The sequence below is a fragment of the Vombatus ursinus genome, unplaced genomic scaffold (assembly GCF_900497805.2).
Source record: "Vombatus ursinus unplaced genomic scaffold, bare-nosed wombat genome assembly UNPS02014809.1, whole genome shotgun sequence".
In the NCBI taxonomy this organism is placed as follows: domain Eukaryota; kingdom Metazoa; phylum Chordata; class Mammalia; order Diprotodontia; family Vombatidae; genus Vombatus; species Vombatus ursinus.
Genome location: NW_020954587.1, coordinates 7,803,995 through 7,831,155, shown reverse-complemented (window position 1 = coordinate 7,831,155; position 27,161 = coordinate 7,803,995). Strand labels below are relative to the sequence as shown.

Here is a 27,161-nt window from a genome sequence, read left to right as displayed (position 1 = left end):
ACAGATCGTAATACAATTTAGTATATTTTCATCTGGCCTTGTTATTTTCTCAACAAGTCTTCATCTCAGATATTCATTCCAATTTAGTTATTCACTAGTTGCCCATACTGCTAGGGATCTAATCCTACTAACTACATTGTTTGTAAGTAGATGACTTCTACTAAAGCTTAAGTTTCACAGCTGTTGTGGATCTGTATTGCCAAATGAGATTTCCTCATAGGAAGTTCCCTAGATCAAGAAATCACAGGTTCTTACTCAGACATACATTTATTTAACACCGATGTTCCATTAGTATTTAGAGATTAATTGAAAAAATTTTTCAAAAAAAGTCCTATTTTCATTACCCTAGAAATATCTGATAATGTCATACCTCATTCGTCAGATGTCTGATTGTTAACATCTAGTCAATAACTCTTAAAAGATTTATTTCAAGAACTGAATTCATCTTTGTTTTATTGTCTATGCCTGAGTAAGCAAACATTTGTTCTTTGCTTTAGTCACAGTTACCAAGGCAACTCAATTTGGAAAAGTAGGATAATTGAACATAAATTAAAAATCCTTAAATTAAAACATATAAAAAATAAATTCTTTTAAATAGGATAGAACTGACAGTAAGAGTTTGTAGTGGTTTACTAGGATTATCCCTAACTGTGAAATAAGGAGGCAAAAGAATGTTTATATAGATTATGTAATTCTTCCCTATATTATATGCATCTCTGTAGAGAGTAGATAACTTTTAATGTTTTAATCAATATTTACTTTCTTGTGTTTCATTCTTTCCTGCCCATCATCAGTGACCTAGATACCTAAGACTAGAAAGGGTATCATACATGGTAGGGAAAATTCAGGAAATAGATTATAATAATAATAGTTTTTAGTTTATAGAGCATTTCTTCAGCAGTGTTGTGAGAAAGATAATTCCAAGTACTACCAGTGTTTTGTAGGTGCAGAAATTTAGGGTAAGACATTGTGATTTTTTTTTGAAGTTCGTTTGTTTTGGGATTTGCCTCCAAATCTGACTCCTAGTCCTATGTTCTTTGGAAGATAGAAAAATAGTTATAATGTATTCTTTTGGCATTGCCATGAAATTTCTTAAAGCCTTATGTAAAAAAGTGGTCTAAACATAAACAAATCTAGTCCAATCCATTCATTTTTACATGTGCGGAAACAGACCTATAAAAGGAAAGTGACTTGACCAAGGTATGAGCCATCCTCCAGTTGACTGCCAGAGTTATTTTTCTGAGAGCATTTATTACTGGGTATGTCAGATAAAGTTTCCTGGGAGAGGTCACACCTAAACTGACAATTAAAGGGAAGAAAAGAATGAGAGGCATCAGATAAGTAGGACTGCATTCTTGGCTTGGGAGATTGCTTCTGCCAAAAATACTCAGAAGTAGGAGATTGAGTGTCAGAATGTCTAGTTGGAGGCATGACTAGTTTGGCTATCCCTTGAGTGCTTTGAGAAGCATAGAATGAAACTGGATGAAATGGTAGGTTGGATCTAGGTAGTAAAGGGTTTTAAACATCAAGTTTCAGAGAGTTTGAATTTTGTCTTAGAACCAATTGGGAACTCCTGTAGGTTTTTGAGTAGAGGAGTGACATCATCAGACCAGTACTTTATGAAAATTAATTTGGCAGTGTCAGACCCTGAAAACAAATGACCAAAGATCCAAAGAGGTTATACAACAGTTGTTAATTCTGAAAATACCAAAGAGCTCACAGAGATTGTAATACAGCTCTTAATACTGAAAAATAAAATAAGCCAAATAGCCACTGAGGTTATTATACCAATTACCAACTCGGAGTAGAAAGCCACAGAGGTTATAGCAAAAAAGCTTTCTTTATTCTCTTGGAGGAGGGAAACTAGCCAGGCATATCAGGGTCTCCCATATGAGGAGAAGTCCCAAGGCAGTGAGGCTAAGCTTGATACATACAGTAAAGGCTAGACAAAGAACCAAGCAGTGAGGTGTAACAGCAACTATGAGCAAGTTTAACAGGACTTCATGAGCAGAAAGTGGCTCCTGCAAGTGCTTGTCTGAGCTCAGGGACCACCTGGGGCTGATGTGAAACAGTTCTGTGACTTTGCTGCAGCAGAGTTCATCAAGAAGGTGAGCACAAAGAATTGTTGTTATGTCAGGCTCAGGGCTCAGCTTGTTTGCTGGGCCTTAGCTCTGGAAACCAGGGTGTCTCCTAAGAGTAAAAAGAGAGGTGTGGTCTTGGCTTGGGGATCCTGACAGCAGCAACGTGGAGGATTGGTTTTCAGTCAATCAGCAGGCATTTATTAAGTAACTATAATGTGCCAGATACTATGTTGTTAAGCCCCCTGGGTACACGAAAGGCAAAGGCAGTCCCTGCCCATAAGGACCTCGCTTACTTTCTGATGAAGGAGGCAATGTGCAAATAAGTCAAATCGACAAGCATTTATTAAGTAGCTACTTTTTATCATTGTGCTAAAAACTTTACAAATATTATCTCATTTGATTCTCACAATAACCTTGGGAAGTAGGTGCTGTCACCCTCAGTTTATAGTTGATCAGATTTCCCCTTCAGTTCCCCCAGGCTTGCATTCCAGGACCCTGGTTTCCCAGGGCTTCCTTGTTGGGCTAACTAACTACTCGACCTGGAATCCTGGGCTCCATAGTCTCTATGGCTCAAGTTCCCCAGGTGGGGGCTCCATTCTACATTTGGAAATGAGGACAGGTGAAACAAAATGAAAGCTCCAAGCCCATTTCTTGGAGACACATGGCCCAGGGGGAAGGGGAAAGTGGCCTTTTCCCACCCAACTTACTCTTGCTGTCCCTGCTGTGAATGAATGAGGCATTCAGGCTTGAATGCCTCTGGAAAGAGGATGTTTCCAAATCAACACAGAATGTCTTCTCCCAGAATCAAGTCCATGATGATTCCCACATAGTTGCATCCAACTTGGGTGATCTGCAAAAGCCCCATTTTGGGGGGAAAAAAAAACAAAACTTTTTTGCTGTTCCTAACCAATAAGCAAGGATGCATTTTGAACACAATTCTTGATCCCAATTCGGAATAGTCTTTGGTGTTCAAATGGTCATTATCAATCCATAAGCAAAATAAAAAGCAAAGGCAAAGAGAATTGGCTTCCCATCCTGGATGGAAACCTTGTCCATATTGTGCATTTTGTAATGACTGAGTGCGACAATGATATCCCTCTGCCAGGGACCCCCTGCTGTTATCCCCGCTTCACCTCTTTTTTCCAACTTCCTTTTGTGTGGTGTTTTTCTTGCATCAAATTTTAAGCTCTGTCAGGGCAGGAATTCTCTCTCATTCTCTCTCTCTCTCTCTCTCCGTCTCCCCCCCCCCCCCTCCCCTCTCTGTCTGTCTCTGTCTCTCTCTCTCTCTCTCTCTCTCTCTCTCTCATACCCAGTATTTAGCACAATTCCTGGCACATAATAGGTGCTTAATAAATTTTATTGAGTTGAATAAATAAATCAATGTTTACTGAATTGTTCACCATGTGAGAAGGAGAATATTGTCCAATGAGGCTGGAAAGATAAGTTGAGATCAAATTATGAAAGGCTTTAAAAAGCCAAACAGAGGAGTTTATATTTTATCCTAGAGGCAATAGGAAGCCACTGGAGTTTGGTTGCAGTATGTAGGATATACTGGAGTTGTGAGAGCAGTAGAGGTGTGAGAGCCCTTGTGGGAGGAGAGAAGGTGGATGAGAGAGATGCTGTGAATGTAGAAGCATTAATTTTGAGGTCACCTGGTACAGTTGGTCTTTTTACAGTTGAGGAAACTAAGGCTTTGAAAGCTTAAGTGACTTGCTCTCGGGTAGCAAGTAGTAGAGTCAATATTTGAAACCAGCTTCTGACTCCAAATCAGCACTTTCTGCTATACTGTACAGCAGAACTAGGGAGGAACTGTAGGACTGTAGAAGGGCAATATCCTGATTTTCTGAAGGGAGAAGAATAGCATGTAAGATTGAGCCTTAACTGTAAGAAGTTAACCTTCTACTTATTTTAATTTTATGATTATATCCTTGGGGAAAAAAATCACACTTTTAAGGATTTTTTTGAAAAATATCGTTGAGATTTATTTTGCTTTTAGAGAATGTTGCAATATCATGAAAGTTATGCTTTCAGATTGTTTTTAAACCCACATTTATAGGCAAAATTAATCATCTGTAGCTCAGATGCATGTTGTGTGTATACATACATACATGTATGAATGTATAGTCTATAAAGAGTTGCTTTGCCTTGTGTATGGGAAGGCTTAACTTTTCACTGTCATTCACCTTATTAGTTTTGTGCTATTCCTCCTTGATCTCTCATTTGAAAGCAGAATTCAGACCTTCAGGCTACAGGAACTTGGTTGTTTCATTTGACATCTGTGTAGATAAAGTATCTCTCAATTATTTTAATTAAATGCTGACTGTTCTACTTATGAGTTACATTTAGAACTACAATTTCTGGAACTTACAAATATGGTATTTGGGTTTTGAAGAAAAGTGGAATCTTTGGTTAAGCAAACATTAGTCAAACTCTAGGCATTAATAATTTCCTTGTGGACATCAGTGGTTTCTTTGTAACTTAACTTGAAAGTAATTTACTTTTGTTTTCTTGTTCATACTTCCTTATTGATTTCTTTAAAAGAAGTAGTTTGAACCATTACTTTTGCAAATATTGTAGGTGTTCTTCCTAAATGCCCAGAATCAAACATAATATTTCAAACGTGATCTGATCAAGGATAGAGTACAGTAGAATATTACCTCCTCATTTCTGGATACTTTGTTTTTCTTAAGTCGGGCTAAGATTGCATAATTAAAGTTTTGGGTACTGTGACACACTGTTCACTTGTACTGAGCTTACAGTCCACCAAGTCCAGATAATTTTCAGATAACACTGTATCTGAAGGAGAGGCTGCTCCTTTGTCTTGTACTTGTATTTTTAAATATCCAATATTAAGGCGAGACTTTTTATTTCTTTCTCTAATTTTTGTCTTACTAGATTTGACCTAATTTTTGAGCCTCTTAAGGCCCTTTTAGATCCTGTCACCTGACATAATTAGCTATTCTTCACTTTTTTTATCTGAAAATTTGATAAACATGTCACCTATGTTTTTATTAAAGTCATTGATAATATTAAATAAAATCAAGCTCAAGGAAGGCACTCCCTGGAGACCTCATTTTAAGTTTTCATTGAACTATTAATGACTGGTTGTTCTTGGGTTCCTGGCTGTTCACCTGTTTTTGAATTTGCTTAACTATATGACTAACTAGCCTACATTTCTTCTTTCTTTTCTATAAGAATAGCCTGAGTGACTGTCCAATGTTTGCTAAAATTTAAAAAAAAACTCTAGCTACATCATTTTCTTGATCTCCCACTATAGATAACTTGTGAAGAGGAAATATGGTTTGTCTGGCATGACTCAATTTTGATGAAATTATCCTAGCTCTTGGTGATTATTACTTTCTTTTTCTGGATGTTTATTACCCATTCCTTTAAATCCATTTTAGAATAAGTCAGACTCATTGCATTATAGTTTGTAGATTCCGTTTCCCCCCCTTTTTTGAAGATGGGGGTAACATTTGCACATTTCCAGTCTCATATGCTAACTTTCCCATCCTCCATGTTCTTTCAAAGATCTGTAGTAATGGCTCAGTTATAAGAAGGTCTCAGGAATGACATCTTTTCCCAAGATCTCATGTGATTATGTGGGTACTTTGGAGCATAAAGATTATATAAATTGGTTTTCTCTTGCTATCTGTATGTGACTTGTCTACCTCCTTTTCTGGTTGTTTTTTGTTAAAAAAAATTTTTTTTTGGTAATAAAAATATAATTATATTTGAAATTTCTTTCATTACCATGTAATGAAGTTTGTTGGGGCTTCATGATTTAAATTCATCAAGGGAAGTTAGATGATTCCTTATTTATCCTAGATTTCACCTGTATTTTGCATTTTGTTTTGTCATTTTTAATACAGAGGTCATTCTTGGTAGAGAAAACAAAAGCAGAATAAGAGATGAACAGTTCTGTATTCTCCTGTGTGCACCCTGAGCAGTAGCCCTAGCTTGTTTTTTGGCCTCAATACCCCAATACAGAAAAACCACAAAAACTTTTTAAAGCCTTTTAGCTCATTCTGAGTAGAGAAAGGAGTAGAGGAAACAAGCATTTGTTAAACATCTGCTCTGTGCCAAGCTGCACTTTGCAAATATTATTTGATCCTTACAACCCTGGAGGTAAGTGCTATTATCTCCATTTTACAATTGAAGAAACTTAGACAAACAGAAGTCAAGTGACTTGTCCACAGTCATACAGCTAGTACGTATCTGAGGATTGGAACTTAGGAATTCTTGACTCCAGACCCAGTCCTCTAGCCACTGAGTTACCCAGCCATCTTAATGTTAGCCCTCTTGACACTAGTCTTACTGGACCATACCATATTTTCATATCAGTTGCTTCATTATTTGATGTTAGCGCCATATTTTTCTGTACATGTCTTTAAAGTCTGAGTGGCTCTCTGCATTTTCTCTGTGTAGAGATTGTGTAGGCCTTTTAGAGGCAATAAGAAGCCACTGGAGTTGGTTGAGCAGGGTATCACATATTTAAATCTTCACTTAATGAAAATTACTTTCGCATCTGTGAATAGAATAGACTGGAGTCATGAGAGAAATCCTGTTTAGGGGTATGCTCAGCTAAAGGTGAGCTTTTCTGTTCTCTGTCTCTCATTCTAAAATGAGTAGTCACTTGCCCCCTTGGTTCCTAGCATCTCCACCCCATTCAGTATTTCTCCAATAGTTCCTCTGTGTTTTAGAGGATGTAGTTATTATGGCAAGTCAAGAAATGACTTGCTATTTTGACTTTGGTACAGAGAGAGCTTCAGCCAGATGTTCACATCAATTAGTCCCCAATCATTATGCTATTATGCCATTGTGACAGTCTTGTGATCCATTTTTTAACTGTGGTGTTGTTATTTTCTTTGTAGTCTTTCTTGGCCCTCCACTCACCCCACACCTCATTGTATCTGACTCTTCATGAGCCTTTTTGGTTTTGTTTTGTTTTGTGGTTTTTTTTTTGTTTGTTTTGTTTTGTTTTGTTTTGTTTTGGCAAAGATACCTAGCGCCCATTTCTTAACTACATACCTGTTTTCTTTTTTTTTTTGTTTTGTAGTCTATTCTGATAACAGTAACATTTCTGTTTCTGCCTGTATTAATCTTTGTCCTGATGCCCTCCACTAGGCTTCCTTCTCTTGTTCTTGTATTTTTTAATCTTTCAAATTAGTTTAAAACTGAAATAAGATGCTTACAACCTCCTGTATAGAGGTTTCTGTGCTCTATTTTCCTTCCATCTGTTCCTTTTGAACAACATACCCAAAATGGGTGTATTGTCAAGATTATCATTACAGGCTATTGTCTGCATGATTTCAGTCTTTCTTCTCTTCTCCTCACCTACCCTCCTGTAGTTGCTTCTGTTTTTGAGACCTTGTTACCTTCCCCTCTTTGCTAACCGTTGATTTGACTCCAGCATATCACTCACTCCTCTCTATCCTTCCAGTCTCTCTTTTCACGTACCCTCCCTCCACACAAGAAGCATTCATCTGTACTCAGTATTGCGAGATTCTGTCTATAATGCCTATGCCTTCCTCTTCACTATTACCTCTACCAGATTTCTGCCTTCGCTCCTGTCTCTCTGTGTACATTTACAAAAAAATCTCTTCGTTGTCACTCTGTTGCTGTTGATACCCTTTCATATTGCATTTATTCACTCATGTATTTATGTTGTTTGGGGTGTTTGTTCGAAGCAAATAATCTCTCCTTTTCTGATTTTCTTTCTAAAAATGTTTCAAACTTTTCATTATTCAATGTACATCTATTTTTTCCTTTATGCTTAAGCTGGGCTCTATCTCGAGCTTTTTGGAACACATTATTCCATTCTCTCCTCCTTTTCTTAGTGGGTATGGAAAAAATTTTGCATTATTTTAATGTCCCTTCCTTTGTATTTGAAGGATTTTCTTCCTGATGGCTTGAAGAACTTGTTGTTTCTGAATTGAATTGTTAAATTTAACCACATGTGTCGGAGATTTTTGCAATTTGGGAGGGTTTTTTTTGGGCGGGGGGACAGGATCTGTGAATTCTTTCAACTGGTATTTTGTTTTCTATGTTCAGAAGTTCTGGGCAGTTTTCTTCTATTATTTTCTTCATTATGGTATTAAGGTTTTTTGTCCTGTTATGTTCTTCTCAAAGACCCTATAAGCCTTAGGTTATCTCTATGCATCCTGTCTTTGAGATCTGTATGTTTTAGGTACATGGTGAGCATAGTTTCTTTTAATATTATTGTTTTTTGTTACTCTTCTTCTAGGTTGTTCTTCACTTCTATGTATTTGCATTCCCAGTCTATTGTTCTGTCTTTTATTTAGTGAGGCTTACTTTTTCACTTAAAAGTTTTTCTATTCTGCTTATTATTTTTGCTCTGCAGAATATAAATTCTGCTCTCATAATCCTCATTTCTCTTTTAAACCACTCAAGAACAATGTGTTGTAGTTCCATGTTCTCCTCAAATTCAGCCGGGTCCTCTGTCTCATCAAATATTGGATCATTTCCCTTCATTTTGCAGTATTTTAGAGATGCTGAACTACTTTACTGTGTCTGGAGGCCATATTTCCTTCTGTTATTATTGTTTTTCCTGTTGATTCATGTGTTTACGTTCTAGGTCTTTGAGATTTCTTCTTACTGAAATCTTTGGTACTTTCAGTCATTTTCTTTTTCCTAATCACTTACTTCCTGACTCCTCTCTGTTTGTGATTTCCTTGGGGACTGGATCCCGAAAGTGTCTCAGCCTTCCCCCAAACTGGACAATTCAAGGTAAACTTGAATGAAATTGTCCTAACTGACGTTTTGAGTGTCTCTGCCCCAGTTCACTTTTTGGTGGTCAGAACTGTCATCAGCAGGACCAAAGAAGGTACAGAGAGCATTACAAAATGTGAAACAAATAATTTTGATTATGTAAAATTACAAGGTTTTTGTACAAGTAAAACCAATGTAACCAAAATTATAAGGAAAGCAGAAAACTGGGGGGAAATTTTCCTGCAAATATTTCTGATAAAGTTCTTGTTTCTCAAATTAACATAGAGAACTGAGTCAGATTTTTTAAAATACTGGTCATTCCTCAATTGATAAATGGTCAAAAGATATGAACAAGCAGTTTTTAGATAAAGAAATCAAAGTAGTCATATGAAAAAATGCTCTAAATCACTATTGATCAGAGAAATGCAAATGAAAACAACTCTGAGGTGCCACCTCACAGGTATCGGAGTGGCTAATATGACAGAAAAGGAAAATGTTGGATGTTAGAGGGGATGTGGGAAAACTAGGACACTACTACACTATTGTTGTTGTGAACTGATCCATCCATTCTGGAGAACAATTTGCGACTATGCCCAAAGGACTATAAAACTCTGTATATACCCTTTGATCCAGCAATACTACTGCTCGGTCTATATCCCAAAGACACCCAAAAAAAGGGAAAAAGAACCTATTTGTACAAATGGTTCTTTTTGTGGTGGCCAAGAATTGGAAATTGAGGGGATGCCCATCAATTGGGGAATGACTGAACAAGCTGTGGTATATAATTGTAATGAAATATTATTGTGCAATAAGAAATGACAAGCGGGATGATTTCAGGAAAAAAAAACTGGAAAGACTTACATAAACTGATACAAACAGAATCAGGAGAAAGTTGTACACAATAACAGCAATATTTTTTTGATGAAGAACTGTGAATGATTTAGCTATTCTCAGCAATACAATGATTCAAGACAGTCCCAAAGGATTAATGATGAAGCATACTATTCACCTCCAGAGAAAGAACTGGTATTGATTAAATACAGACTGAAGCATTCTGTTTTTCGCTTTCTTTCATTTTTTTCCTTTTATTCGAATCATCTTGTGCAAAATGACTAATATGGAAATGTTTTTCATAATTGCACATGTATGATTGCTTACTGTCTCAGGGAGTGGGAAGGGGAAGGAGGGATAGAATTTGGAACTCAAAACTCTAAATAAAAATGTTAAAAAAAAAAAAAACATTGGGGTGGGGGAGAACTGTCACCAGCTGGATGCTGTATTCTTTCCCTCGGGTTTGGTTTGCAGGAGTGGTGCAAACACAGCTCTCCACGTTCATAGTTCCTGTCCTGGTGACCTTTTCCATTCCTTCTGTTTCTTAGTTACTGGTAGTTCAGAGCCTATTTTCTTTCAAGTTTTGGTTCCTCAAAGAATGTAGCCAAGCTGTCTATTGGGGCCTGAGCAAACTTTTGCAGCCTGAAGTCAGGGTCGCTGCTGGGACTGGGTGTAGTAGATGGGTTTTGGTGTAAACCTATGTACATCCTTGGGTCTGCCAGAACAGCCTTGTTACTGGTAGCATGGGAGATGGTCAATGAGCATTATTTCTTGGGTTTTGGGTTGTTTGGTGTTTTTTTTTAACCTTATTTTGGATTCTAGACGGTGGAAACAGCTCAAGTTGCTTTATTTGGTGCATAATTTCTGTTTTGGAGAGGTTTGAGATGTGGGGTTTTCAGAAAATGTCTTTCTGCCATCTTGTTATTTTATGTGACCTACGAGCTTCCTATGACATCTTAAGCTCAGCATGTCCAAAACTGAACTTACTAACTCTCTTTCTGAACTGTTTCCCCCTTCTAAACATGTCCAGGATACCACCTTCCTCCCAGTCACCTAAGTTTGCAGCCTAGCAGTCACCCTCTACTCCTCACTCTTTCTCACCTCCCATATCCAATCTGTTGCCACATATTGATTCTACCTCCATAACACATTTATCATATGTCACCTTCTGTCCTCTGACATTGCCAACACCTTGGTATAGACCCATGTCACCTTCCTCCTAGAAAATTGCAGCTTGTTAGTTTGTCTTCTTGCCACAAGTTTTTTTCTCACTGCAGTCCATCTTCCACTCAGCTGTTGAAGTAGTCTTCTTTAAGTGCAGGTCTGCCCATGTCATCCTCTGCTTCATTAAACTCCATTGTCTCTCTGTCACTTCCAAAATCAAAAATAAAAGTTTTCTCTTTGGCATTCAGAGGCCTTCATAACCTCTCCCCCTCAACCTTCCAGTATTCTTATACTTTATATTCCACTCACATATGTTCCCTGCAATCCAGTGACCCTAGCTTTCTTGCTTTTCTCAGAGAAGATCTCTATCTCCTACTCTGCATTTTCACTGGCTGTCCACCATGCTTGAAATATTCTCCCTCCTATCTCTGCCTCCTGACATCTCTCGCTTCCTTCAAGGCTCAGTTAGTCTTACCTTCTACAAGAATCCTTGCCCAGACTCCTTAGTCTTAGTGCCTTTCATCTTTTGACTATTTCCAATTTGTTTTGTATATAACTTTTTCATAGCCCTTTGCCCACTGTCTTCCCCATTAGACTACGAGCTCTTTGGGAGTAGGGGCTGTCTTTTACCTTTCTTTGTATCCCCATCACTTAGCATAGGGCTTGGTACTTGTTTATTGACTCATTGACTATTCCCTTTGGATATTCATGTGACAGTATAAAGGAATGCTACAATTTAACCTTTAAAAAATATGTATTCACTTTAAGTTGTATTGAGGGAACCTAATTAATTCAGAAACAATAAAAGCACAATTTGATATTTGGAAAAAATATGTTTAATTGCAAAACTGTAATTTTGTGCCATTTTCAGCCTTTTACCTAGAACTATAGTTGGAGGAGGAAAAGTCTATAAAAATCATAAGGAATGAGCATATCCATTCATGATACAATTTTTTTCTCTTCAAAAATGGAAATTTGCATTTGTCTTCGTTTATAACTCTTTGAGGAGAAACCAGATTCTGGTTTTTGGTAGCATAGACCACAGTTGTTTAAAAGAAGGAAATTTTAATGAATGCTACACAGCATTCAACCAACTGTTTAAGCATCTACCTACTCCTCTCCCTATGTCACTCAGAAGTGTGAATCTACTTTGGAAATATCTACCATGATTATACCTAATAAATACGTAATAATTCCTTGTGTTTTTTGATCCTTGTGTTTTATGTTCCTTGTGATTTGTGCATATTATAACAGGGATGCCTTATATATTCAAATAAGATTCACTGATGGGAAATCAGAATTAGAGGTCCAGGAAACCTGAGTTTTAGATCTTTCATTTCCAGTACCAACTGGCATTGTGACTTTAGCAAACCATTTAACATCAGTTTCCTTATATATAAAATGAAGTTGGGGTAGGTAGGTGACGCAGTGGATAGAGCACCAGCCTTAGAGTCAGGAGGACCTGAGTTAAAATTTGGCCTCAGACACTTGACACTTACTAGCTGTGTGAACCTGGGCAAGTCACTTAACCTCATTGCCTAGCAAAAATAAAATAAAATAAAATAAAATGAGATTGATGAGACTAACATTTTACGTCTTCTATGCATTGTTGACTTCGAAATGATAGTATTTTTGCCGACCACAGTTGTGATATGCTGTAGTAGAAACCTTAATCCAGTAATTGTGTTTTCTAAAATGCCTGCAATGTCATTTGATGTATGCAACAGCTGTATTTCTGAAAAGTTGTATGAAATTAGTTTGAATTTTTGAGGAGAGGTAATTTTGAACTTGTAGTGTATTATGTTCTTGGGAACAGTGCTGTTTAGTAAAAATGGTGCAATTTTGAACTCATTTTCCTGTGGAAGCAATATTATTTTATGTCAGGGTGTTGTCCACATTTAAAAACGATTTTTAAAACTCTGAACTTTAAAAAAGAGTATTTCCAGATGTACAACAGAGTACAAAAAAGAGGATTATATATGAAACTGAGTATCCATTTCATGCCATTTGCTTTTTTTAAGAATAAAATTCTATCATAAATTTTACCCAATGTTTTTTCTGTTTAATTTTTTATTACCTTTTATTTTCTCTTAGTCCATCATCTCTCTGTCAGGAGGTGGGTAGCATTCTTCATCATTAGTCCTTTGAAATCATTATTGATCATTGCATTGATCTGAGTTCTTAAGTCTGTTACAGTTAAGTTGTTATAATATAAATAAAGACTAAGTATAGTATAAATAATTCTCCTGATTTGACTCAGTTTACTCAGCACCAGTTTATACAAATCTTCCCAGGTTTTTTCTGAAATGTTTCTCTTCGTAATTTTTTTTTTGCAGCACAATAGCATATTGTATTTATATCATTCAATTAATTCATGTAATATAATTGTTTATTTCCCTAGATGATGAGTACTCTCTTGGTTTCCAGATCTTTGCCACCATAAATATATTTGTACATATGAGACTTTTTCTTCTTTCTTTACTGTCTGTAGGGTGTAGTAGTATCTCAGAGCCAGAGTGTATGCAGAGTTTGCTAACTTTTTGGACACAGTTCTAAATTGTTTATCAGAGTGGCTATAACAATTCACATCTTCACCAACGATGGATTAATGTGGCTGTTTTCCCATAGCCATGCCAAGATTTTTCCTTTTCTTCTCAATTTTGCCAGTCTCTTTCTCCTTCTCCTCCTCCTCCTCCTCCTCCTCTTTTTCTTCCTCAAAATGGGAATAATAATGATCCCTAATTTTATTGTGTGGATTAAAGGAGATAATATTTGCAAAGCACTTTGTAAACTTAAAGTGCTAGCTATTACTATAATTCCAATTTAAAATGGAAAAAACCTTTCTGTAATAAGACTGTCAAAGAAAGAAACATTTTTGTCCTTGTACAAAATTATATGTCTCTTTTTGCACCTTTAGTTTATCACTTTATGTTATAAGGTAGGTAACGCTTCATCCTAGGGCTTCTGAAAACATGGGTAGCTATTGCTTTGATCAGAGTTCTTAATTATTTCAGAATTGTTTTTCTTTACAATTTTGTCATTATTCAAATTGTCCTGGTTTTACTCACTTCATTTTGTATCAGTTCCTACTTTACAGGATCTTCTGTAATTATCACTTTTATCTTTTCTTATGGTGCAATAATATTGTTAAATTCATATACCACAATTTGTTCAGCCATTCTCCATTTGATGGACATTACCCTGAATTCCAATTTTCCCCCCCTTAATTTCACCTTCAAAATCAGGATATTATTTGTAACACTTTTGACTTTTTCCCTTCCTAATAATATTTGCTCTCAATATATTGCCATTCCCCACCTTACCTCTAGCTGCCTTCTCTCTGTCCTCATTTTCTTTTTGAGTTCTGTTAGACTCTGTATGTATGTGTGTGTCTGTGTGCACGTGTGTACATTCAACCTTTCTTTGTCAAATTCAGATAAGAGTGAAGTTCATCTGAAGGCCTTTTGACTCCCTCTTTCCTCCATGTTCATATACAGGTCTTCTCACACACCCCAATTATAAGAAATAATTATAAACTGTTCTTTCCTTTTTCTATATTAGTATTTTCTGTTTATTCTCTCTTCTCTTTCACTTTCAGATCACAACCAACCTACCCTCCAGGTTCTCCAATTTTGTTATTTCTCAATACACTTTGAAGATACTGAAGTTCTGAACAGATACTTCATTCTCCCCTTCTTAGAATACTAAATTGTATCTCATCAAACAATCCCTTCCCATTGCTTAAATTAACTTAGTGTTCTATATTTCCTTTGACTGTTTTTGTGTTTACTTTTCAAAGTTTGTACTTGGCTCTGATTGTTTCACTAGAAATGCTTTAAAGCTCTTCTATTAAAGGTCATTTTTTTCTCCTCTGTAGAATTCTGCTCAGCTTTGCTGGGTAAGTTATTTTGGGTTATAAATCTATGTATTTTGCTTTTTGGAACATTATATTCCAAGCCACCCCCTCATTTATTATAGAAGCTGCCAGGTGTCGTGTGATTTCTGACCGTTATGCCTCAGTACTTGAAGTAACTTCTTTCAGCGTGCTTGTAGTATTTTTTCTTTGATATGAAAGCTCTGAATTTTGTGTGTAACATTTCTGGAACTTTTGTTGTTTGAGAAACTGACTGGCATATTCTCTGTGTTTTCATTTTGCCTTTTGGTTCAGGAGAAGTAGGCAGTTTTTGTTTATGATTTCTTGAAATACAGAGTCTAGGCTTTTTGTTTAAAAAAATCATCTTTTTCCTGAGAGTCCAGTGATTCTTAAATTCTTCCTCCTTGACCTGTTTTCCAGGTCGGTTGTTTTCAACATCACTCCCCTTACATTTTATTCTCTTTTGCTGTCTTATAGAGTCAAACATTGACTCATGTTTGATCTATTCTGCTTTTCAGGGAGTCTGTAACTTGGGTAATATTGATCACTTTCTGTGTTCTAAGATGTTTAGTCATCACATTCTTTCCTCTACCACTTTTATTTATTTATTTATTTTTCCTCATTTCTTCAAGATATTCATGTAATTCTTGTGTAAAATACATTTTTTTTCTTTCAGGTCTCTACTTGCAGTTGTTATGGTGTTAATTTCTATTGGATTGCATTTTGGGGTATCTCTGGATCTACAATAATTCTTTAGAATGGTTTGATTTTTCTTTGGTTTATTCATCTCTCCAGCCTTACTACTTGAATGGGAACTTTGTACCAGGGCCAGGCTCTGCCCCCTGCTGTGCTTTTGGATAGTGTAGTAAATCTTATTTGGTCTTGTCCTAAAGTCTTGCCATGACCTTCACCTCCTTGGATTAGGCACTTGGGTCCTGAGGTGTTTGCATCTAAATGCCGTCATACCTGCACTGATCTTTGCAGCTCCTGGTAGCTTCCAGGTTCCCATCTTTGGTTTTCCAAAAACCCTGGGACCTTCTGGCCACTTAAGAACCCAAAGCCCTTCAGGCTACATGTGTCACTGGTATGTCACTGGTTATACTGGGAAGCTATTACCTGTTTGCCTATGCTGGCTTTGGGATTCATTAGCAGCACTGTGGGCCTGACTTTTTTTTGTGTTTGTATAGTTCTGGGTGGTGGGTTTGTGGTTTTCTTTTTTGTTTTGTTTTTTTTTTTTTGTTTTTGTTTTGGTTTTGGAATAGTAGAGTTTCTCATTGGATTTATTATTATTCAGCCTAGTGCAAAAAAATTTATTTATTTAGTTTTTTTTTGCTGGAGTAAGTATGGGAAAGCTGATTTGTTTCAGTTAAGGCAGCCATCTTAGGTGGTTCATGTTCAACTTAAAATTTTTTTATAAAAATTATGATAATGATCATTCAATAAATTATTTATAATTATGTAATTCTGTACTGTATTGTATCAAACCATAGAATTGAGATCAGGAAGAGACTTCAGAGTTTATCTAGTTCTAGTCTCTCACTTACAGTTGAGGAAATTGAGCCTTGAAACGGTGAAATACCTTGCTCCGGATCATATAGCTAATTCATGGTGGAACCGGGACTTTGAGCCAGTTTCTCAAGTGAATACTAGTTTTGTCTTCTTTACACAACACCACAATTTTAGTTTAGCTTATTATATTATGTGATTGATATATATTTGTATATACATATATTTATATGTACACACACATATGAGATAACTTTCTCTGTCTAGTTCTATCTCCTTTAAAGTTTGCAGAGAACTTTACAGATATTTTCTCATTTTATCCTCACAACAACCATGGGAGGCAGGTGCTCTCATCCACAGACTGTGGCTGACAAGATAATTTACTGGCCCCAGGTCACACAACTATTGAGTCTGAGGCAGAATTTGAATCTTCTTGACTCTAGGGGGAGCACTCTATCCACTGCACCACCCAACTGCTACCTTTGGACTACAGTAATTCCTTTGCTAGACTTGCTATAAAGATAGACTTTCATTATGGTAGTAGGGTAACACAACGATACTCAATGAGGCTTCTAAAATGAGTAAGGCATACTTTACTCTTTCACTAAATACAGATTGGAGAGCTCCTTTTAAATTAAATGTGACTTTAGCTAAGCACAATAATATATGTACAGCTTCTGGAGCGTAGAAGGCTATTTTCCCCCCTAAAGAGTGTATTCATGTACTCTCTGTAGAAAATCCATTTTTGGAGTACTAGCTAATGAAGTAGAATTTTAGTGGATACTCCATCTAAGTTTATATTGACAGGATTTGACCTTTATGTTCCAAAGATTTAGGTTTTGTAGGCAAGATTACTATTGATGCAGTGTGATACCACAGAAAGAGCCCCAGATTTGGCATTAAAAAAACTGGACTTGAATAATGGTTCTACTTTTAACTACGTACAACCTTGTTGTAGGGGGTAAGAAAAAGGGACCTGCCATAAGTTGGAGACGGGGTGAAGGAAGCCACATTCTAGAAACAGGGACCAGTCAGGTCCCAAGACTGTCTCCTTTTAGGAAAAACCAATCCCTTTAGCAGAAAGTAGGTAAGGAAAGGTGGGTGGGCCTAACAAGAATTGTGGGGATGTGCTAGTAGATATTAGAACTATCACACTTCTCTAGTTGTCTCTCAGCCTTTCATGATTCCCTCTGGGTTAGCTGAATGGGGTTATTCAAATTACGTGGGGCTTCCTGAAGTATTCTTTGGAGGGCAGGTGTACCATGTACTTCTCCATTCTCCACACTATACCAAGTAGAGCCCCTCCACTTATAATGGGAGCAAAAGAGAGTTTGGTCTTCCCTTGCTACTTAAATAATATGGCAGAACACTGTTAGTGTGAATTACTGTTAAATTATTAACTAATTACTATCAATAGTTTATTTAACAATTTATTAATAATTACACATATGATTAAAAGAATTCATATTAAATGTTTTCTTTAAAGTGACACACCTATCTTATTTCTTTTGTATATTCTACTTTCAGTACATTCTTCTTTATTTCTCTTTCCCTCAGCACCTAGCATAGTGCTTGATAAATTATTAATGCTTAATAAATGGTTGTTAGATGAATGAATATTGCCAACTAAGTAGCATTATGAATTCCTTAATACGTTCTCATTGTTCATGTCTAGCATATAGTAGATGATTATACTTAATAAATACTCATTTACTTGACCTAGAAAAGTTATATATTAACCTTTAAAATACTATCCCATTTACCTTTCCTTCTCTTCCCCATATGAGGAAAAACAATTACAGAGGCTGAGGCATGAAGTAAAAAAATTTTTTTCATTGCCATCTATTTTCCTTCTACTTTTTTTGCCTCTTCCCTTCCTTCTCTCTTTGTAAGATCTCTTTTACCTACTACATGATATCTAGTAATATGAAATATTTTTTTTAAAAAGTCAAACTCTGGAACACTGAGCTTTATTTATGATCTATGTTATTCCTTCCTATTCTTACTAACCAGCCCTGATATCTGTTTTTCTATTCATAACATTAATTTGTAATGCTCCTTTCCTAGAAGAGTTGTTTGCATTTCACACCCTTCTGTCCTTCTTTCCCTTTCTTGGATATTCTCGAGTTTATTCCCACAAATTTAATTCCTGATAGAGGCCATAAAGTGCAGTGTCAAGTTGTATAACTCTAGTCTGGAGCCTTTTTAGATTTCCCCCTTTTATCTGTCTCCTTTTCCCCCTCACCCCCACCCAATTTAACCCTTCTCAGTCACTTTCAGTCTTGTAGAATTTGATCTCCTGAACTGTCCAAAGTCCCCTACTAGACTTATTATTATTAGACTTATGTATTGCCTGATTACAGAGAGTTTCTCAACCATTGTGCATGAATCATCATTTTAGACTGGTATTCCTCCAGGTAGCTTCTAGGTTTGACTATATATATGTTTTTTCAAGATAATAATATTTCATTTCTTGTTTATAATTTGGTTATAGTTTCCTGGAAACTGTCCAAGAAGGAATATTTTTTATCTTAAGTATTTTTTAATTTCCTAATTAAATGTAAAAATAGTTTTTAACATTTGTTTTTTTAAATTTTGAGTTCCAAATTATCTCCCACCCATCCCCCCTCATTGAGAAGGCAAAGCAATTTGATCTAAATCATGCAAAACATATCTCCATATTAGTCATTTGTTAAAGAAAACACGAACACCTCCCTCTCTCCAGGGGAAAAAAAAAGGAAATGAAAGTGAAAAAAAAAAATCTTCATTCAGACTCCCTCAGTTCTTTTCTCTGGTGGTAGATAGTGTTTGTCATCATAAGTTTTTTGGAGTTATCTTGGATCATTGTACTGCCAAAAATAGCTAAGTCATTCACAGTTGATCATCATACAAATGTTGCAGTTAATGTGTACAGTTGTTCTTCTGGTTCTGATGGTTTTTCTGAAAGCATCCTGCTCATCATTTCCAATAGCATGGTAGTCTTTTATCACAATCATGTACCATAACTTGTTCGTCCATTCGCCAATTGATGGGCATCCTCTCCATTTCCAATTCTTTGCCACCACAAAAACTGCTGGTATAAATATTTTTGTACATATAAGTTCTTTTATTTTTTCTTTTATCTCTTTGAGATACAGACCTAGTAGTGGTATTGCTGAGTCAAAGGGTATTCACAGTTTTATAGCCTTTTGGGCATAGTTCCAAATTGCTCTCCAGAATGATTGGATCAGTTCACAACTCCACTAACAGTGCTTTAGTCTCTCAATTTTCCTACATTCCCTCCAAAATTTATAATTTTCCTTTTCTGTTAGTTTCATTTTCATATTAGCCAATCTAGCAGGTATGAAGTAGTATCTCAGAGTTGTTTTAATTTGCATTCTTCTAATCAGTAGATTTGAAGCATTTTTTCATATGACAACAGATAAATTTGATTACTTTTTTGGAAAACTGCCTGTTCGTATTCTTTGACCATTTTCAATTGGGGAATGACTTACATTCTTATAAATTTCATGCGGTTATCTGTGTGTTTGAGGAATGAGGCCTTTATCAGAGAAACTTGCTGTAAACATTTTTTTCACAGTTATGATTACTATTTCCCTCTATCCTGTTCTCTCTCCTTTCACCCTGTCCATCCTCATAGATATTTTGCTTAATTACTTTTCTTGAACAAAATTGGAAAATGAAAAAAAAAGGCCTCTATATTACTTTAGCTAACCAAAAGGTAATTTCTGTTCACCTCATTAGAAAAATTAAGAGAGCCAAGAAAATGAAAAAAATATATCATTCTGGATAAAAAGTAACTATTCTTATTATTTAATCAGTTTCTTACTAAGCTTCAAATTCTGTACTGGAATTCAAATCTATAATCAGAAACACACAAAATAGGGATATCTCTATAATATTCAAATTAATCTTCCCATGTAGGAATGTAACAGTTTAAACTTATTGAATCCCTGATGACTTCTCTTTCCTGTTTACCTTTTTATGCCTCTCTTGAGTCTTATGTTGGAAAGTCACATTTTCTGTTTGGCTCTGGTCTTTTCATCAGGAATACTTGAAATTCCTGTCTTTTATTAAATTTCCATTTTTTTTTCCCTGGAGGATTATACTCAGTTTTGCTGGGTAGGTGATTTGTGGTTGTAATCCTTACTCCTTTGCCCTCCAGAATATCATTTTCCAAGCCCTCTGATCCTTTAATGTAGAAACTGCTAATTCTTGTGTTACCCTGACTATGGTTCCACAATATTTGAATTGCTTGTTTCTGACTGCTTGTAATATTTTCTCCATGACCTGGGAGCTCAGGAGTTTGGCTGTAATATTAATGTGAATTCTGATTTTAGGATCTCTTTTAGGAGGTGATCAGTGGTTTCTTTCAATTTCTGTTTTACCCTCTGGTTCTACGATATCAGGGATAGTTTCCTTTATAATTTCTTGAAAGATGATGTCTAGTCTCTTTTTTCAGTCATGGTTTTCAGGTAGTCTAATAAACATTACTTGATCTCTCTTGGTTCCATTTTCCAAGTCACTTGTTTTTCCAGTGAGATATCTCACATTTTCTTCTATTTTTTCATTCTTTTGATCTTGTTTTGTTTCGTGATGTCTCATGGAGTCATTAGCTTCTACTTGCCCAATTCTAATTTTTCAAGAGTGATTTTCTTAAGTGAGCTTTTGTACCTCCTTTTCCATTTGGTCAGTTCTGCTTTTTAAGGAGTTTTTTTCTTCATTGGATTTTTGTACTTCTTTTACCATTTGGCCTATTCAGTTTTTTAAGGTGTTATTGTCTTCAGTATTTTTTTTTTTTTGGTATCACCTTTACCAAGCTGTTGACTCTCTTTTTTTTTCATGATTTTCTTGCATCACTATCATTACTTTTTCTAGTTTTTCCTCTACTTCTCTTCTTACTTGATTTTGAAAATGCTTTTTGGGCTTTTTCTAAGAATTCTTGTTGGACTTGAGACCAAGTCACATTTTTCTTTGAGGCTTTGCACGTAGCTGTTTTGACTTTGTTTTCTGAGTTTGTGTTTTGACCTTCTCTATCACCATAGTAACTTTATATGGTCAGGTGTGTTTTTTGTTGTTTGCACATTTTTCCCTTTGTTTCTTGACTTTTAACTTCGTGGTATGTCTGCTTCTGGGGTGGAATGAGCACTGTCCCAAGCCTCAGGTTTTATGTGCAATTGTTTTCAGAGCTAGTTCTGGGGGTCTTTAACTTTTCAGTTCTTCCAAAGTGGTATGATCTAAAGAGAGGTGTAGTCACTGCTCTCCTGGCCTGATCTGGTCTGTGAGAGATCACACGCATTCTTTTCTGCCCTGGAACTATGACCCAGGGTCCTCACTTTCCTGAGGCTTCACCCTCTAATGTGTTAGTGCTCCTCTTTGCCCTGGGACTGAGATCCAGAACATCATATGGACAGTGCAACAGAATCTTGAACTCTGCCAGGAAAAGATCCTTTGTAATCTCCTTCTGACCAGTTGTCCAACCTACTTGCCAGCTATGAGCTGAGCTCTGGAAGCCACTGCAGCTGATTCAGTAGCCCCTGAGGCCTGCTACTGGCTTTCGTGGGCATGGCCTGGGCTGAACTGTGTTTCAGTCTCACCACAATGAGACAGACCTTTCCCTGCCAACCTTCTAATTTGTCTTGGAAAATTATTTCACCCTGTCCTTTTGTTGGTTCTGCCACTCCAGAATTTGTTGTTGGTTTTTTTTTTGTTTTGTTTTGTTTTCAGAATTTATTTTGAGGTATTCTTTTAAGGCTGTTTGGAGGGGAGTTTGGGAGAGCTTAGGTAAATCTCTGCCTTTACCCTACCATCTTTAGGAAGAAATACTTTCAAAATAATTACAGAATTTTAGCCTATTAGGTTGTGTACAAAATTATGGGTTTTACTTATTTCTTTCTAAGAAAATATTGATGTTCTATGTAGTGTGTGTACAATGATATCAAGATTGCTTTTGCAAAGTTATTTAGGATTTAGAAAAAAATTATTTTTGATGCAAATTTAGTTGTTTGTATTCTGAATTTATGGATTAATATATTTATTTGTGAAGTATTCACCTAAAGCATGAGAGATGCAAGATTGCGTTCAAAATATTTGTTTGGGTTTTATGATGAAAATATTTACCTTTGGAGGCTTCCCAAACAACCCCTGAAATAACATTACTCTAGCTGTGTCCATTAGGTTAGAACATTATGAAACAGTAGCAGGATACTTAAGGGAGTGCATGAGTTCAGGAAATTCAATACATGAAAATGTGATTTCTCTTTTTCTTTTTATAGGGGCCCCTTCAGTGTTGTGCGGCGATGTATCAACAGAGAAACTGGGCAACAATTTGCAGTAAAAATTGTTGATGTAGCCAAGTTCACATCAAGTCCAGGGCTAAGTACAGAAGGTAAGAGATGGATTTCAAGTAAGTTATTTGATGTCTCACTTTACTCCATCTCCAATATCCATTTGCCAACTAGTACCTTCATCTGGGGGTTGGGGAGCTGGGAGAGAGGTGTAGAGAAAAAGGAGAAGAAAGCTATTCCTGTTGAAATGATTTTTTAGGAATTAACATTGGAAAAACAATTATAATAAATTTATACCAGCTTTCTGAAAATTTGTGAATGCATCCAATATCATTGAATAGGAAGAAAATGAAGTCTATAGGTGTATTTTCTGTCCTCTTTTAAGTAGTAGTATTTGTTGTGGATGAAGGTGAGGAGAAAATAGATAGGAGGAGATGATATAATTGTAGACTTAAAGGAAACTCAAGTATGTGATGTTCACCCTTCAGATTATGGATTTTATGGTTCAGCAGAGTTCAATACAACCTGATAAGGCTGAGGGAAATGAGATAACCGGGGATTTAAGTGGTAGAACCTGCAGGACATAAAACTTAGGTTTCAGGTAACGACTGGTAGTCAAGAGTTGGCAACTCAGGCTGTTTGCGCCATGCACAAACCTTTTTAACTCTCTGTATGTTTTTAGTGAATCCTTTATAATTTATTAAAAGTAAATTCAATCTTGATTCGATAGAGTTATACATATGTTAGAGGTGGCATTGACTCATATTTTATCCTTGGCCAATTTAAATATGTCTTCAGTATTGGAAAAGTTAACAGTCTTAGGTGAAAGATGGCATCATTTCTCAGTCCTTTCCTTTTTAGTTCAAAGATTACTCCAGTGTGTAATTTAGATTAGCCAACCTGAGACAGAGTAGATTGTCATTTCCAAGAAAATTACCAAGATAGTTGACCATAATGTGGAAAACTGAAGCCAGTAGTCATAGGTCTATTAGATAATCTAGCCCAGAAGGTCTCTTTTCATTGTCCTCACTTTAAAATGCCTTTGGCACTGAGATGTTTCATTTTTGATTATGCAAAAGATTCTTACAAACTGCCACCCTTAAAAGTTGTTTACTGATTTTGTTGTTAATAATTCTGTAATCTTTAAAACTATCATGCTGTGTAGTAAAAGTAGATTTTTATAACTATTGAAATCCATAGTATAAATTTGCTATTGGAGGCCCATTTGACTTTAAAGGTTTCCCATATTATAAATACCAGATAAAAATGGCCAGTTGCTTACTGACTCTCCTTTCTCAAACTACTTTCAGGTTATATTCCTCCCTTCTCTTCCTCGTAAGAGATAGTAATTAAATTGATGATGATGATGATGATGATGATGATGATGATGATGATGATGATGATGATGATGATGATGATAAATTGCCTCCAAGTTAAATACAAAATGCTCTTTAGCATTCCAAGTCCTTCATAACCCAGCCCCCTTCCTGCCTTTCCAGTCTTCTTATGTCTTAGTCCTCCACATGTACTCTTTGATCCTGTGATGCTGGTCTCTTGGCTGTTCTATGTAAAAGGTACTCCATCTCTTGGCTCCAGGCATTTTCTGGCTGTTCCCCATTCCTGAAACACTCAGCCTTCTCCACTATGACTACTGACCTCTGTGGCTTCCTTTAAATCCCAACTACAATTCTACCTTCTATAGGAAGCCTTCCCTAACCCCTTCTAATTCCAGTGCTTTCCTTCTATTAATTATTTCCTTTTTATCTTGTATTATAGCTTGCTTTGTATATTATCATTTGCATGTCATCTCTCCCATTAGACTCCTTGAGGGCAGGGACTATTTTTTCCCCTTTTTTGTATTCCTAGTGCTTAGCACAGTGTACATTAGTAAATGTTTATTTATTGATTGATAGCTAAATAGCATAACTAAAAAGTATTTTACAGTTCCATAGTATTTTATAACCAAGAAGCACATCAGCATTTACTTTTTTTTTGTTTTTTTAGGCAATTGGGATTAAGTGACTTGTCCAGAGTCACACAGCTAGTGAGTGTTATGTGTCTGAGGCTGGATTTGAACTCAGGTTCTCCTGACTCCAGGGCCAGTGCTCTATCCTCTGTGCCACCTAGCTGCCCCTGCATTTATTTTTAAATTAAAGTTGATTCCTGTTGTTTTCACTTTACATTAATTTCTGAATGTATCCTACATATTTTCTTTTCCATAGAAAACCTCTCTTTAAAACAAATTTTTTTAAAAAATGAAAAAAAGTTTGGCAGAACTAATCAACAGATTGACAGCATCTGATAGTATGTGTGTAAGAATTGTGGGGTTTCCTCAGTTATTTGATATGCAGTATATACGACACCAAAAGTCTTCCATCTTTGCCATGAATGGAAAGAGCTACATCTTTCAATTTTTTTTGAGGACCAAGTTGCATTACATTTATGCAGTGTTCTATTTGGTTTTATTATTCTATTGGCATTATTCATAGTCTTTATGCACAGTATTCCTGTTTATTTATATTTCACTCTGTTGTAAGTCTTATATTTCTCAGAGTTGTTTATGTTTATTATTTCTTATGGGACAGTAACATTTAAAAAATTTGATATTCTGAACTTGACAAACACCATTGAACATGAACATTTTCCTATATGAATAACAAAAATTATTATGTATGAAACTGCAGATCTCATCACGTAATAGGAGGCTCTTTTTATCTCAGAACCTCTTGATATTATTCACCACTCTCTGTTCCTTTCTCCTAGACTCTAAAGATGGATCTTCTCCTTACTGTGGCCAGCCGCTTTATATGTACTCTTGATCCTATTCCTTTCCATCTTCTGTAGCAGTTTACAACCCCACCCCCTCTGTCTCCTTACACTTCCCTTCTCCTTTACCCTCAAATATTGGCTTTTTTCCTGTTGCCTTCAAACATGTCCAAGGCTCCCCACTTTAAAAAAATTGAAAGGAAAAAAAAAAGCCTTTTCATTACCCCTATCATCTCATTAAGTTATTATCCTTTATATCCTCTCCCTTTTTCATGACTTCTTTTGCCTCTATTTCCTCTCCTGTCACTTCTGAACCCTTTATAATGTGACTTCGAACCTCCTTACTCAACTGAAACTGTTCTCTCCAAAGTTACCAGTGACCAAATCTTATAGTCTTTTTTTCAGTACTCATTCTCTTCAGTCAATCTTCTACATTTTACACTGTTGTTCACTCTTTCCCCTGGATAGTCTTTTTCTTCTAGATTTTTGTGACAGTGTTTTCTCTCATTCTTCTTGCACCTGTATGACCTCTCCTTATTCTCCTTTATTGGATCATCATCTGTTTCACACCTCTTAACTGTCAGTGTCCCCAAGGCTGTCCTGGCACCCTCTTCTCTCTATTTACTCTCATGGTGACCTCATGAGTTCTCATTGGTTCATTTATAATTTTTGTGCCAGTGACTCAGAGATCTGTATATTAAGCCAAATCTCTCTTTTTCTCTTTAGTCCCACAGCCCACTTGCTAATTGGTGGATATTTCAAAGTGAATGTCTGGCACAGTATGTCCGGAAATGAGCTCACACTGGTCTTTTGGTCATTGCTTATGAGATCTGTGCAATATGAAATGATCAAATGTTTTTTGAAATGACGTTTCTTTTTTGTGCCTTTGGATACAAAATAAAACCAACACTGACAACTCTTTTATTTATAGAGAACCTTTGTTGTTTGTTGTCCAGTCATGTCTAATTCTTCATGATCCCATGGACCAGAGTACACCAGGCCCTTCTATCCTAGGCTATCTCATAAAGCCTGTCCAGCTTCGTGTTCATTGTTTCCATGATACTATCTATCCATCTCATCCTCTGCCTTCCTGTTTTCCTTTTGCCTTCATTTTTCTCCAACATCAGGGTCTTTTCTAGTGAGTCTCATCTTCTCATTATGTAGCCAAAGTATTTAAACTTCAGCTTCAGTATTTGACCTTCCAGTGAATAGGCTGAATTAATTCCTTTACATATTGACTGATTTGATCTCTTTGCTGTCCAAAACACCCTCAGAAGTTTTCTGTAGCACCACCATTTGAAAGTGTGTTGTCCAACTCTCACGGCCATACATTGCTACTGGAAAAACCATAGCTTTGACTATATGGACCTTTGTTAGCAAGGTGATATCTCTGTTTTTGTTTGTTTGTTTGTGTGTGTGTGTTTGTATACTGTCCAGATTTGCCATAACTTTCCTTCCAAGAAGCAAGTGTCTTTTAATTTCATACTGTATTCGCCATCTGCAGGGATTTGAACCTTAGAATATCCAATCTTGTACTGCTTCTATTTCTTCTCCCTGTCTTTGCCAGGAAGTGATGAGACCTGTTGCCAAGATCTTAGTTTTTTTGATGTTAAGCTTCAAGTCAGCTTTTACAGTTTCCTCTTTCACTCTCATCAAGAGGCTTCTTAATTCCTCTTTACTTTCTGCCATCAGAATGTTATCATCTATATATCTGAGATTGTTGATATTTCTCCTAGCAACCTTAATTCTTACTTTTTATTCATCCAGTCTGGCATTTTGCGTGATGTACTCTACATGTAAGTTAAATAAGTAAGGTGACAATATACAGCCTTGTCAACTCCTTTTCCAATCTTAAGCCAATCACTTGTTCCATGTTTGGTTTAACCATTGCTTCTAGGCCTACATATAGATTCTTCAGGG

At 36.2% G+C, this 27,161-nt stretch overlaps 1 protein-coding gene across 11 annotated transcripts in view; it reads left to right on the top strand.

The window, feature by feature from the left end:
* The window catches only part of CASK (calcium/calmodulin dependent serine protein kinase), a 395,225-nt gene that overhangs the window by 61,921 nt on the left and 306,143 nt on the right, over window positions 1-27,161 (top strand). For 6 of the 11 annotated variants that reach the window (XM_027875619.1, XM_027875618.1, XM_027875615.1 and 3 more), the window contains one exon: window positions 22,464-22,576. In XM_027875619.1, coding sequence (XP_027731420.1) covers window positions 22,464-22,576 — 113 coding nt within the window. Of the gene's footprint in view, window positions 1-22,463; window positions 22,595-27,161 lie in introns of all 11 variants that reach the window. The other 5 variants (XM_027875613.1, XM_027875617.1, XM_027875614.1 and 2 more) reach the window with 1 other exon arrangement.